At 44.0% G+C, this 13,192-nt stretch overlaps 1 protein-coding gene across 1 annotated transcript in view; it reads right to left on the reverse strand.

Moving 5' to 3' along the window:
* ARID4A (AT-rich interaction domain 4A) overlaps window positions 1-10,803 on the reverse strand; it is a 54,716-nt gene extending 43,913 nt beyond the window's left edge. Inside the window, exons 1-5 of the mRNA XM_076345674.1 lie at window positions 10,743-10,803; window positions 9,785-9,856; window positions 8,412-8,522; window positions 5,876-5,941; window positions 4,848-4,938 (exon numbers count right to left, since the gene is read on the reverse strand). Of these exons, the coding sequence (XP_076201789.1) occupies window positions 4,848-4,938; window positions 5,876-5,941; window positions 8,412-8,522; window positions 9,785-9,790 (274 nt within the window). The 5' untranslated portion in view covers window positions 9,791-9,856; window positions 10,743-10,803. The remainder of the gene's footprint in view (window positions 1-4,847; window positions 4,939-5,875; window positions 5,942-8,411; window positions 8,523-9,784; window positions 9,857-10,742) is intronic.
* Between the last annotated feature and the right edge of the window lie 2,389 nt (window positions 10,804-13,192).

The following is a 13,192-nucleotide window of genomic DNA, read 5'->3' on the forward strand; positions in this document are numbered from 1 at the left end:
CACTTGCACGAGGACGAGCAGTCAGGTATCTAACTCCTCCCAGCACAGAGTCAGCGTTCCCTGCAAACTGCCACAGTGACTACATGAGAGGAGGGAGTTACCACCACGTGAGGCCGGAGCGCAGCACACGCAGAGGTATGGGGCTCACAGAGGTGTCTCAGAAGTGGTGTCTGGCTTACAGCACAGCCAAAGTTGGGCCATGTTGATGTACAACACCGTACTAGAGCCAAAAAGGAAAAGCTCTGTTGGCTTTGCAGACTCATGCAGTGTTGAAAAGAATGAGAAAAATAAATTCTTTACTATTTACGTTAAAATATTCTGCCATTTCATGATAGCTTTTAAAAGGAGAAAAGATATGTCCTCGCTTACATAAAAGTACTAGATGAAGCTTGAAAGCCATAATTCTCAAAAAATATTCACGCTCCCTTTCACTCTAAACAGTATATAAAGCCCTACTGTTGACAGCAAGGTCTGCTAGAAACTGCAAATGCCTCAGTGTTTTGGGTTTTTTCTCCCTATTTCCTACTCATTTCAGAGGAAAAATTACTGAAAGTTAACACGTTTTCTCTTTCTCTCTTTAGAAAAACTTTTCCATTATTTTATCTAGCAAAATACAAGGCAGAAGGCTCAGTGTGTTTGATCTGTTGTTTTCTTTTGTTTAAAGTTGTAGATATGGTTAAATTACATACACTTAACGAGATCTAAGCACATACAGATTATTGACCTGAGTTTTGTCAAAAGAGAGATGACACTTTCGTTTTGATGGGGCAATAAAAAAGGCTGTTCTAACAGCAACTCTTCGGACGCTTGCTCAATTGAAATACTGTTTCTCACTTTTATATAGACATTACATCGCTTCTAGTTCTGTACATAAGTGATGCAAAAGTGTTTCCTCAAAGAACATCTACATAAGGATTTCTGTTTTCTGAAATTCTGGTAATGCTTGTAAGATTCCAGAGAGAATGTGAAAGAAGGAAAATACAGCTATGCACTTTGTAAGGTGTGGTCTGGGTTGTGGTTTCTTTTTCTTTTTTTTTTTAGTCATTTCAGACATTATTTCAGTATTTACCTGAAGCATTTTACAAGTTAACAGAGAATCAGGGGGATGGTACGCTAAGTAAGCCATAATTCAAACATGGCTCAGCTGAAAGCAGATCTGATAGACCATTCTAATGCTATGCAATTATCACCTAGCAATATATTCGGCACTTCAAAAGCATCAATGCAGCACTTTAAAATTCGTAAATTAAGTAAGTTCATTTTAAATAATTGCATTTTAAAGATTAAAACATCCAACTGAGCCATTTGTTATCCAAAGAACTTGAACCACTATTACTGTCATCCCACTTTAGATTCAACTGAGCAGATGAGAGGGCTGACTTGTGCAATGGCATTTTCCCGACATTGTTAAACTTTCACTCCAAACAGCTTTTGTTTCTTCGCCTACTTATACTGAAAACCTGAATTTCAAAGGTAATTTCAAAAATATTTCCAAATCACAGCTGAAAATTTCAATACGACTAAATGGCTACAGTAACGTCATTATTAGGTAAAAATAGCTGAAAAAGTGATTCCATGGCAGCTACAATAAAAATAAATCCTTATTTATTTTGGGTACACGAACACTACTAATAGACAGGAGACGCTGTTAAAATAGACTAACTGATCGTCATTGCAGCTCTTTCGTTATGTTGGTGGCAAAGTAGCCTACTACAGCAAATTCAACATAGCATTTCTACTGGTTCACCTTATTGAACAAAGCAAAGTTGTTTCAACTGACTTTTTTTCTTCTTTAGATACCTATCTGAAATAGAGAACCTGATTTGCAAAAGTGAACATCATCACTTCTCACTAGACATGCATGTGGTTTGTTTTGGTGGATTTTTGTAGTTAGTACTTTGAAAATGTTTGTCTGTATGTATTACTCGTTTCCCTATCCATATCAGTCTACTTTTAGATCACTGAGAAAGAGATGCTACATAAAACAGAGAATAAATAGTACAGGAAAAGCACACGCTACTGAAACACAGGCCTTCCCTTGTGCTTTCCATCTCAAGCCTGACCACATTCAGGAAGACATTCTAGAAACCTGAAGGCTGTTTAATCCACTTCCCTCTCAACTCTTTAGCTTTGACTGAATCAGTCAGTAAGACTGCCAAGTAGTACAGCCCACCATCTATTAAAAAGGAACCAATGCAACTCTGCTTGCTTCACAGCAACATAAACATACACCTAATAGCTATCCAAAACTTTCTACAAAGATACAATGGAAGCAGCAGGCAAAAGATAAGGCTTATTCTTCACACCTCAGTGTGTCTGTACTCAACCTAGAACACTTCCCCAGTCTTAAAAGTAAAATAACCACTTTTTTTAAGACACAAACTTCACGTTCTGTTTACTTTGGTCCATGTTAACTGTGCTTTCGACACTAATAAGCACGCCACCACGTACAACTCACAAAAATGGTCATAAGATCTAAATACAATTCCAATGTGTTACAATTGTATTTTCATTGTCATAGGTATATATACTCTACATGCCATATTACAGTACTTCATGTTAACTTACTGTAAAATTACTTAAATCCTACACGCACCCCCAGCTCCAGATTTTTATGAAATCCTAGCAGTCTTAATACATTTGCATATGGAAAACATATGAGTTTATTTTCCCTATTCCGCCTGTCAAAAAATATTTTTTGGGGAAAGAAAATTTAAATAATAAATTAATCCATTGGTTCAAGTTTCTGAGGAACTGCACTTCAATAAATGTATAAAGCAGAAATCATAGCGTGCGTGATTTCTCTCTTACATTATTGGGGCGAGTTCAACAACTTGTTAAATCTAAACAACAATCCACTAATACAGGGCAGAGCATGTGTTCACCGTTCAAATCACCTGCTCATCAAATACAGATTTTTGGCAGAAATGTACTGCTCAAAAGGGAAAAAAAGAAAAAAGAAAAAAGAAAAAAACAGACAAAATTCACCCCCAAAACAGGGGATTTAAAGTTCACCTGTCAAATGTAAGACGACAAATATGTTTGTTTTATCAACTAATAGTTTAAAGCCTTTTTTAATCACTGAAGCGGGAATATGTAGGGTTGGTTTACTGATGTAAATCTTCTGGTCCAAATTCGAACAGAATTAGCTAAACACGCTACTTTAAAAATAAAATAAATCAGACTTTTAAAATGGAAATGCTAATTCATAAACCATGAAATTATTAGTGCAAGACTGTGTTTCTTATCTCTTCTGTATCAGAACGGTGAACCTCTAAGTCAATATAAAGCAAAGTTGAAGGTCCAGTGTTCTTCACAGAGTATGTCACATCATAGTACTAAACCAAGTAGATTTTAAATCTTCTGCACTCCAGAATAATCCTGCCTTTCCTCCCTGACCTGACATAAACTACGATTTTACAGCTAAATCTACAATTTTACAGCAAGGTTACGATCTTGAAGAAAAATGCAAAGAGCAGTGAGCTTTGTCAACTGGTAAGTCAACTGGCTTATATTTAAAACATGCAATAACAATAATAATCATAAAGTGATAAATCTTTCCAAATTATCTGCAGTGAGAGCCTTATCCTGATCCCACCAAAGACGACATAACCTTATCTACTGCAATGGAAATGTTGGATTACTGAAAAGATCTTCCTTATATCTTAAAAAAGGGGTTAATGAATCAAAATAATTGACACCATGCAGTAGAGGACTCCTCAAGAGAGTACAAAAGAATATGAAGTAAAGCTGAATACATTCAGTATACAAGGCAGCTAGTAAGAAACAAACAGTTCAAATTTACAAGTACCAATCTCAAAAGCAATGCCAAAGAGTAGCAGGTACAGGAGAATTAAGAGGAGCACATTCCCTCCACGCTACTATTAGTGAATATAACGCTCCACTGCTGTAAGAAAGTTGTGCAAAAAAGGACGGGTGCTTGCAAAGCTCTTTGATTCAAATACTGTGGTTTTTTATTTGTTTATCTAGTATTACTTGAATGTTGCTGGGTTTTGTCATTCTACTGTTAGAGCTGTTTCAGAAAAATCTAGATATCAGAATGAGCAATTCTAATTATTCAAAATAAATTTATCTTGCAAAGAATTTTTGTTCAACATTGAAATTTCGCTGACCCTGCATTCTGAGGTTTCTGTTTCAATCACTGAAAAGTGCATGAGCCTCCAACGCGAGAAGCAAAGTAGTTTTCTATTTCACTTTAGGTATAATCATTATTTGAAAATTATTTTAAAGCAAACAGTTATTTGCGTTATGAGCGAATGTCCCCTCTTCTCTTTTTAAGGTGTGACGTGTCAATTTGTTTCTTACAAAAAAAAAAAAAAAAAAGTTCTTTCTATTGTTTCATACAAAACACGACCCTCAACTCTACACAGAACAGAGGAATGACTTCAGAATGCATAGTGGTGCGACCAATGTTTTCCTTGCGTACAAGACTGCATGCAGTGAAAGAAGGCTTGCGTTTCAGTCATTCATTACATGCCACAGGTTTTCAGCTAGAAGTGCAATTACGAGGTTTATGTCTTAAAATCTGCAGAAATTTTTCTGAATTCCAGTGAGTGATGCTAACATCAGTATACATACATTGTGCCAAATAAAACTCGATTGTTCAGCCCTGCAATTACCTTTGCAACAGCCCCCCTGAACATCAAATAATTATTATCCTATTTTAAATGGAAAAGGAAACAAGACCTGGAAGACTTAAAAAAGTCCCCTACAAAATCTATCTCTGATCTTACAACACAAGATATAATTACTTACGTTATTACCTATAATTAGAAATATATTGTTCAAAGATTAGAGACCGTAAATGGCAGCATGTGGCTACTCACCTACAGTATACCAACTAGCATCTGTCAGCTTGCTGATAACAGCTTCTTGAAAGGATCCATCGGGCATTTTGGTTTCAACCATTGCACCAACCTGCAAAAAGGAGTATCTCAAGGTTACATGTAATCCCAAACCCATATAATGGAGAAAAACACATGTACACATTAATTCTTCCAGCAAGCTAGATTTGTTTTTTTTTTAAAGACTCATTTTAGCTAAATGTTACTTTGTAAAATGTAGTTACTTAGCTGGTAAGAACAAAGGTCCTTAAAGCACGAAGGCTGAACTGCAAGTAGACAGTAAAGCAGTAAGAAACTCGGAACATCTAATCTCAGCATGACTTACATCATCACAAGAAATAACAGAAGGCCAATTTGAAAAAAATATTCAAATATTCAATCAAAGTAATTATTACTTTATTACTGATGTGCATGCAATTACTACTATTTTTTATCCTTTAAACATTGTTATACTGTCAACTAGATCAGAATTCCACTAGCAGCCTACAACATGCATTGGTGTTCTTGCAGTAGCTAGAGAAAACACAAAGACAAAAAAAGATGATCTCCTCTAAGGAGCTCTATTTGCAGTCAGTGTTTTATAATGCAGCTATGTATTTTAGCAGACAACCGTTACATATAAAAATACAAACCAACACATACTTTTATATAAAATACATCAACTATTTTAAAATGCAGTTAGAGCAATCGTATTTACCGTCGTCTAACAGGCTTGAACTTAGCTTCATAATCAAGTTCTCTGTTACTTCTTATAAGAAGTTTTGTGTCTTACAAGATACAAAAATCACTGTGTGTGCAAAACTGTTTGCGTTTGGAGAAGCATAAACAGCCTCAGCTACAAGAGTTAAGAGTTAAGGCTAATTACTCAGAATCAATCTGACCTAAAGCAATGAGCCTCCTCCTTTTGATTTAAATTCTGTAGAACAGGTACCCACCTAAACAGCATCAAAATTTAGAATTTTACAAATCAATTATGTGATTACAAAAAAAAAGGCATGCAATATACATACTCTTAGAGGTCCTTTCACTTGGTCATCTTGCACTAACTGAGTTGAGTTATCCCCCTTCAGGACCACCTGAAAGATATTCATAAACTTTTATATATATATCTCTTATTTTCAATGGCATACAAAAAGCATATGAAACTGTATTGATAATAATTTGGAAAATAAGATCTTTATCAATCAAATGGACTCAAACATTATTGAATGCAAAACACTTGGCATGGACGGTGGTACTCACAGGAAGCCCCAAGTATCACACTTAATATTTAATCTGAAACATCATAGTTAAAGAACAGGGCAAACGAAACATCAGCCATTCCAAGGCAAAGAAAATATGTTTTGATGTGAGTTTGGATACTGATGCAATCCAGGGCATTCCTGGAATTGGGCTTCCAGATCAGAAGATTAAGCAGGTTTTTTCTCTCTCTCTACTTCAACTGTACCACTTTGTTAACAACACGTTGAGTACTAAACTATAACCAAAATAAAAAGCTCTCTTTATTAAATATATATCAAAAAAATCACCGAACTGACCGCAACACGACCACTTCTGCTACCTTGAGCGAGAGAAAGTTTTTACGGTAAAGATATGAATCGCTACGAGTGTAATGAAAATAAGGATCAGTTACAGTGTAAGTAAACTACGCTTCTCCCTTTAAAATCCTGTTTGAGAAGGTAACACTGATGAGACAGAGTGAATGTAAACCTATGCAATCTGAATCCCTGAGTTTGCAGAGACTCAGTTTAGAAACGTAATCGATGAATATTTAGATGTCAACACTGTTAACTGTTTCACCACCATTTGTTATAGCAAACACACCTACGGTGTTTTAATAATAAAATTCCTATTTCTTTTCAGGAATCAAAAGTTCCAGGAGCTTCCTTTCCACCTATAAAGATGTCCAGTTTTCTAGCTCCCCCAATTACTCCCCAACCACAGTCTACACTGTAGCTGTATTTATATATACAACACTAGTGGCATGCTAAAATAGCATTGGTATTAACGCACATTCAGGTTAATAATGCAGTTTATGCAATTTTTATTTCAAATTTTATATTTTATATTGAGATGAATACAGGTTGTGTTGCTACTCAGGAAAAGACTACTGGACTTTTTGGACTCTCTGCAAGTGTGCCGGGGTGTGCCTATGCGCTCTTAACTACAATATCAGGCTTAGCTTGTTAAAACTTAATTGTTGTAACATAATTGAGATACAGTGACAGGAATTTCCACCAAATCACAGCAGCCTCATACACTTCCAAATCTTACTATGGAGTAATAAAGCATAAGATTCTAATGAGAAAAAGAAACTCACACCTATTAACAGTCTAAATACTCTATCAGACCAAAGATACAGATACAAAATCAAGGATGTCAGACCAGGAAGGGCAGCACGCTGCTTCCTACGGAGCTTCTCATTAACACAGATTTCAAAGAACATCACAAATTTCTAAAAGTACTCATTAAGAACAGGGGAAAAGACTCCAAGATCCGAATCGTGGGGTTTTTTTTCTTATCATGAAAAGCACTTTGATAAAGTGATATGATCTATATACGTAACTGAAGAGGCTGATAGCTTTTTCTACTTGATGTACGCATTAAAGCATGCGAAAACTTAGATGTGTAGTTATAAAAAGAAGCTTTGATCTCTATGTTAGGGGTTTTTGGGTCACTAATGCCTTATTTACATATCCTGGACAGTAGACAAGAAAGTAGGAAGTGGGAACATTTTGACAAAACAAAGCAGAAGAATAATTTCTGTATTTACTTTGAATTCTTCACTTTTATTTAACTACGTTTTATTCTTGTTTTCCCATACTAGCATTAACAACAGTACTGCAACACCAAAATAATGACTTTCTTTTTTGGTTGTTTCGGCGTAAGACCGGTAAATGTGAATGAGTATTATGTGCCAGTACTATGCATATGTAGAAACTCAGCTACAGCCAAAGCATGCTGTTTTAGAAGCGGCAGCAAGATGCTCAAAACTTAACAAATGTTATCCTGGACATTTCTAAAACCTATTCTAAGAAACTAATTATTGCCATCTTTTTTGCTCTTATGTTGATTTATTTTGGCATTGCCTCTTAAGTTCCGAGCTATAAAACTGAGAATGTCAGCTGGAATGAAATGGAACTTTTGCTTCTGAAGAGGTTGCTCTTATTCCTTATTACTCACGTAAAGCCATAATCCTCTATTTGTGACATCAAAACTGATTGCTGTGAAACTGATGCATTCACAAACAGAAGACAACTGTGATCAGGAAAGAAGTAGCGAGAATAGGTAATTTGAAAGCACATTCTTGTTCCAGCATCCTCCTAAAAAAATAAAAAAAACACTACCACCCCCCCAAAAAGAACAAAAAACAAACAAAACCCACCCCAAACCCAACGCCAAACTATGAAAAACAACATTCAAGTCTTCTTTAAAATTCATACAGTGAGGCGATGAACATTTCCTAATCTTCAGGACTAGGATCTCCTCTGACAGTCCTTTCAACACAATGCTTTAATAAAATCAGCAACAACCACAGCATACTACCTTGACTTTCACAAGCCTTTTCACGGTCTTAATCTTTGCCTCACAGAAGGCACCACGGTACTTGGCACTGACATCAGTTCCCACTGTCAGGTAGGCAGGCTCATCTGCTGCCTATTAAGAAACAAAAAATAAGAACAAAGTTTAGTTCTTCTTATTTATTTTTACAGCTACATCGTTATATATTTAATTTTACGTCTAAACTTTTAGACCTATTGACTTTTAAGCGCTAAACAACGTCCGCACTCAGAACTGCAATCAGACTGTTCTTTAAAAGGAGAAAGAAAAAAAAAAGAAACCAACAAACAAGTTACAGGAAGTTTTATTTTACCAGTGATGTTGACACCCCCCCCCCCCAATTTTGTCAGCCTAATTAGTCTCCCAGAAATATTTCTGAGGGCATTGAACTGATATTTGGAACATCTCCTTATAAAAAGGGTAGTAACGTATAGGAGTGACTATTAATTCAAGTCATTCCTATACAGCATACAAAAAGAAAATATTTCAACTGCAAAAAGGCAGTATAAAAAATAGTTGTACTTAGAAGTACAGTTATAAGCAATCCAATGACACAGATTATTTTAAACGTTTGAGATTGCTAACATCCCAATACTTACAATTAAGCCTGTAATATTCTATATATAGGAATTTTTTTTTTCCTGCTGACTAGAAGGAGACCTCTAGAGAAATTTGTTGTAATCATTCAAACAGCTGTTAACTAGTACTTTTCTTTCCTGAAATGCCTTTATCAAAGCTTAATTGCTTATGCATTTTAAGAGAGAGAAGTATTTCTCATCATGTTTTCCTTAATCTGGACTTTATTACTCAACATTTCACTTTATTGTACTTGTAGCAACTGATCAACAGGGACAAAATTACTGTGTTGAAAACGTCTATCGAGACAGGAAATCACAGAATATTAAATAACTTTTTCTGTTACTTTTTTTTTTTTAATTGCTATTATTTCTTCAACTCCGACGGCAAAAAAAAAAAGTTTTTTCTCTCTTTTGTGAATCATACTGCAAATGTTAAGCCTTTGTACTGAAAAAACCCGGCAACAGCTAAGGCGGGACAAAAGCTGCGGTTTTGCAAACTTGCAATAGCAGCTGCTGATACAGGAAGCATTTAAAGGCAGCAGCCCAAAGGACAACAACTCAAAGACGTCGTGAATTTTCAGACTACTACTGCAAGACGGTAAGAGCTTAGCTCACCCACACCTCAGCTGGAGAGCAGAAACAGGATTTGCAGCATGCACCGAAACCCCGTCCAGCGTTATCCTACTGTTGCTCGGCCGAGGCGTGCGATTAAAAATGAAATCGCCGGAGCAGCTAGCGAGGGGGGAGAGGGAGCCCTTCCCCGCCCCGCGGTCAGCCTACCTTCATCTTTAAAGGTTATTTGAGGGATTCCAGCTCAAAGACTTCTCCTCCCCGCGAGCGCACGGGAAAACACTGCAAAACAAGGCGGGGGGGGGGAGGACGGACGGACGGTGAGGGCTCACCCGCGCGAGCGGGGGTCTCCCCCGTGAGGGGGCGGCCGGGATGCGAGGGGAGCCCAGCGCGGGCGGGCGGGAGCCGCCGCCCGTCCCGGCCCCGCCGGGCCGCGGAGGGAGCGGGGCCGCGGCCGCCGCCCGCCGCTTCCCGCCCGGCGGCCCCTCGGTGTGTCACGTCGCCATTGCTCCCGCTCCCCGGCCTCGGGGCGGAGGGGCCGGGGCGCGCGTTCAACCCGGGAGGGAAACCCGCCGCCCCGCACGGGCGGCTCCTCGCCGGGCCCGCCGCCGCCTTCCCCGCCCCTCCCCGGCCCTCTCAACTTTCTGCGGCCCGCGGAGGGACGCGCCGCCGAGCCCCTCCTCCCCGCCCCCCTCACCCGCCGGCCGGGCGGACTCCTCGCTCCCGCCCCTCGGACACCCGCCGCGGCCGGCCGCCCGGGCAGCCCGCCGGGACGCCGCAGCCCCCCGGCCCGGGGCAGGGGAGGCGGAGCGGGGGCGGGCCGGCGCCGCGCGGCTGAGGGGGGCTGAGGACGGAGGGCGGCGCGGGCGGGCGGTCCCCGCCGCCGAGCATCGGGGCAGCCCCGGGGACGGCGGGGGGGGGGGGGGGACGGCGGGGGGGGGAGGCGGCCGGGGCGCTCGGAGGGGACACGGGGCGGAGTTCGGCGGGGAAGGGAGTCCCCGTCCCCGCCGCGAGAGGAGCCGCGGGCGTCCCCGCTCCCTCACGGGGCGGAAGGGCGCGCTGGCGCGGGGGGAAGGGGGGAGCTCCCGGCGCCGCTCTGCGCCCCCTCCCCCGGGACGGCGGCAGAGTTGCGGCTGCCGAGGCGCCCGCCGCCCTCGCTGCCTCCTACCTGGAAACTCGGAGCGAAGTGGGCAGCCCCGCGCTGCCCGGCCCGGCCCGGCCCGGTCCCGCCGCGCTCCCAGCGCCGCAGCCCCCTCCGAGACGACGACAGCCCCGCGAGCGGCGGCGGCTGAGCGCGGCCCCGCTCCACCCCCTCCAGCCCGGACTCGCACCGAGTCACCAGCGACGAGCCCAATAACAAGCTGTTGAGCAGAATCTGTCCTGCCTGAACTCCCATTGGCCCCCTCGTGACGCCCCGGGGGCTCTGCCCCGCCCGGATTGGGCGCCGCGGACAGCACCCCCATTGGTCACGGGGCGGCCGGCAGAGGGCATTGGCCAGCCGTCGACGCAGGTAGAGCCACGAAGACTTTTGATTGGTGTTTCCTCGGAGCGCCAGCCGATTGGTGGAGGTTGAAGTGAAGTCAGCGTTCCCTCGCGGCTGATTGGTAGGAGCTGGATCCGGATGGAGCTCTGGGAGCGGTGATTGGTCACGACCGGGGGACAGGAAGGGGAACGGCGCGGTGTGATTGGTGCGAGCCGTCTCTCGGAGACGCGGTGGGGCGGGGACGAGAGGGAGGAAGGGGGGCGGTGGGGGGCGGAGACAGCGTCCTGCGGCGGCGGCGGCCCGGGGCACGCAGAGCGCATGCGCCGCGGTCAGCCTCCCGGCGCCATTTTGTGTGCGGCTCTTTCCCATTTTAGGCCGCGGGAGGAAGGGAGCGGGAGTGGTCGGCGCCTCTCCCGCGGGGGGAGGCGGGGGAGCCGCGGGGCCATGCCCGGGCGACCGCAGAGGCGATGGGCTCGGCGGGAAGCCTGTCCCTGCGCTCCGAAGAGGCCGCACCTCGTTTCTTCCCCGCGGCCCGCCCCCGCGTTGGATGGTGGCGGCGGCCGCGTCGCCCCCTCTCCCGCTCGGCGGCGATGGCGCAGGAGCGGGCCCGGCCGCACCCGGAAGTGAAGCGGCGGCCATGGAGGGGCGGCGGCGCCTCTGGCGGCGCGCGGCGGAACCGCCCGCCGAGAGGGCGCGGAGGAGTCGGCCGGCCGAGCGGACCGGTGAGGCGCGGACCCGCCAGCGGCCGTCCCCCGCCGCTCTCCTCGCGGAGCCCGCCGGAGCCGAGCGGCGGCGCTGAGGCGGCCCGCCCGCCGCGGTCGCTGCCGAGCGCCCCAGCAGAGACGCCGCCGGGGCTGCAGGTAGGGGCTGCAGGCGCCGCCCGTGCCGCTTTCCCATCGCGCCGGTCTCTCAGCCGGTGCGGGCGGGGCGCGGGCGGCCGCGCTTCCCTCGGAGGAAGGCGTCGCTCCGTCGCCGTTAATCATCCCCCGCCGCCCGTGACGCATTTGGGGTGAAGCCCGGGGAGGGGGATGTGACCGCCTCTCGCTGCCCGGTCGCTTCTGCACATGGTGCTGGCGGTCGCGATGGCCGCCTGGCCTCCTGCCAAGGCGGCTGAGGTCATCTCGTCACAGGAAGACGCAGCAAGAACAGGGGAAGACCAGTGCTGACGGGGCTGAGTGCTTTTCGGGGTGCGCGGGGGGGGGACTGTAGTCTTGTGCGGTCCTTCCGTGCCTGTGAGGGATGCTCTCTGAAGGCGCAGTCTTACGAGGCAGGATATCTGCACCTGTCAGAGGTCCTCTAAGGGAGTCTGCTCTTAGGGGCTAGCTTTGACGCTACTAAACAGTAGTTACGAACTGAAGCCTATAATAAACTCTATTTTTTTTAACATTAGTTTCACATTTTGGCTTCTTATGTAAAGTTTGCCCCATGGTTCAATGTAATGCAGATCCATTATTTTTCCACTAAATAACGAGCATGTTTGACAGTGCTCGCTCTCGGCTGCAAGACATACCTTAGGTTTATCCAAAGCAGCAGTGGAGGGACCTATTAATATAGTTAAGAGATCCATTGTGCTAATTTGACAGAAATGGACTGTTAGTTGAGGTACGGTTTCCATGTAGGTTCTGGTTTCAAGGTGTTTTTTGTTTGTGTTTTGTTTTTTTTTTTTAAATTAAATCTGATGCTTTGGAAAGCAGCAGGCAAAAGGGCAGTTCTCTAGGGAGTTTAATGAGCAGTGGTGTATAGTATAGATAAGTCCTGAAGGCTTAGTAAGGCATAAGCACACGAGGCATGTTTAGAATTGGCTGCATGAGATGTCTAACATGGGGGAAGGGTAGCTCTAGGGTTCTGGTGTTAGGATTTGGGTTGTAAATATAAAGATGCTTGAAGATGTATACAAAACGTATAAAGGTTTGAGGCATTTCTTTTAGTGCTGAGGGAACCTCAGTTCTGTGCTGTAGTTCCACTTTATGCAGTGGATAAACTGAAGAGCAAATTACTGTTCAGAATATATTAAATCTAACCCAAATGTTAACTTCAAAAATTCACTTTGAATGTGAACTTCTCATCTCTCTGTGGAATGTATTGGCCAAATCATGACTTAGATTGTGAGCTGGTTTTGAGGCACAATTTGTATC

The sequence above is a fragment of the Aptenodytes patagonicus genome, chromosome 7 (assembly GCF_965638725.1).
Source record: "Aptenodytes patagonicus chromosome 7, bAptPat1.pri.cur, whole genome shotgun sequence".
NCBI lineage: Eukaryota > Metazoa > Chordata > Aves > Sphenisciformes > Spheniscidae > Aptenodytes > Aptenodytes patagonicus.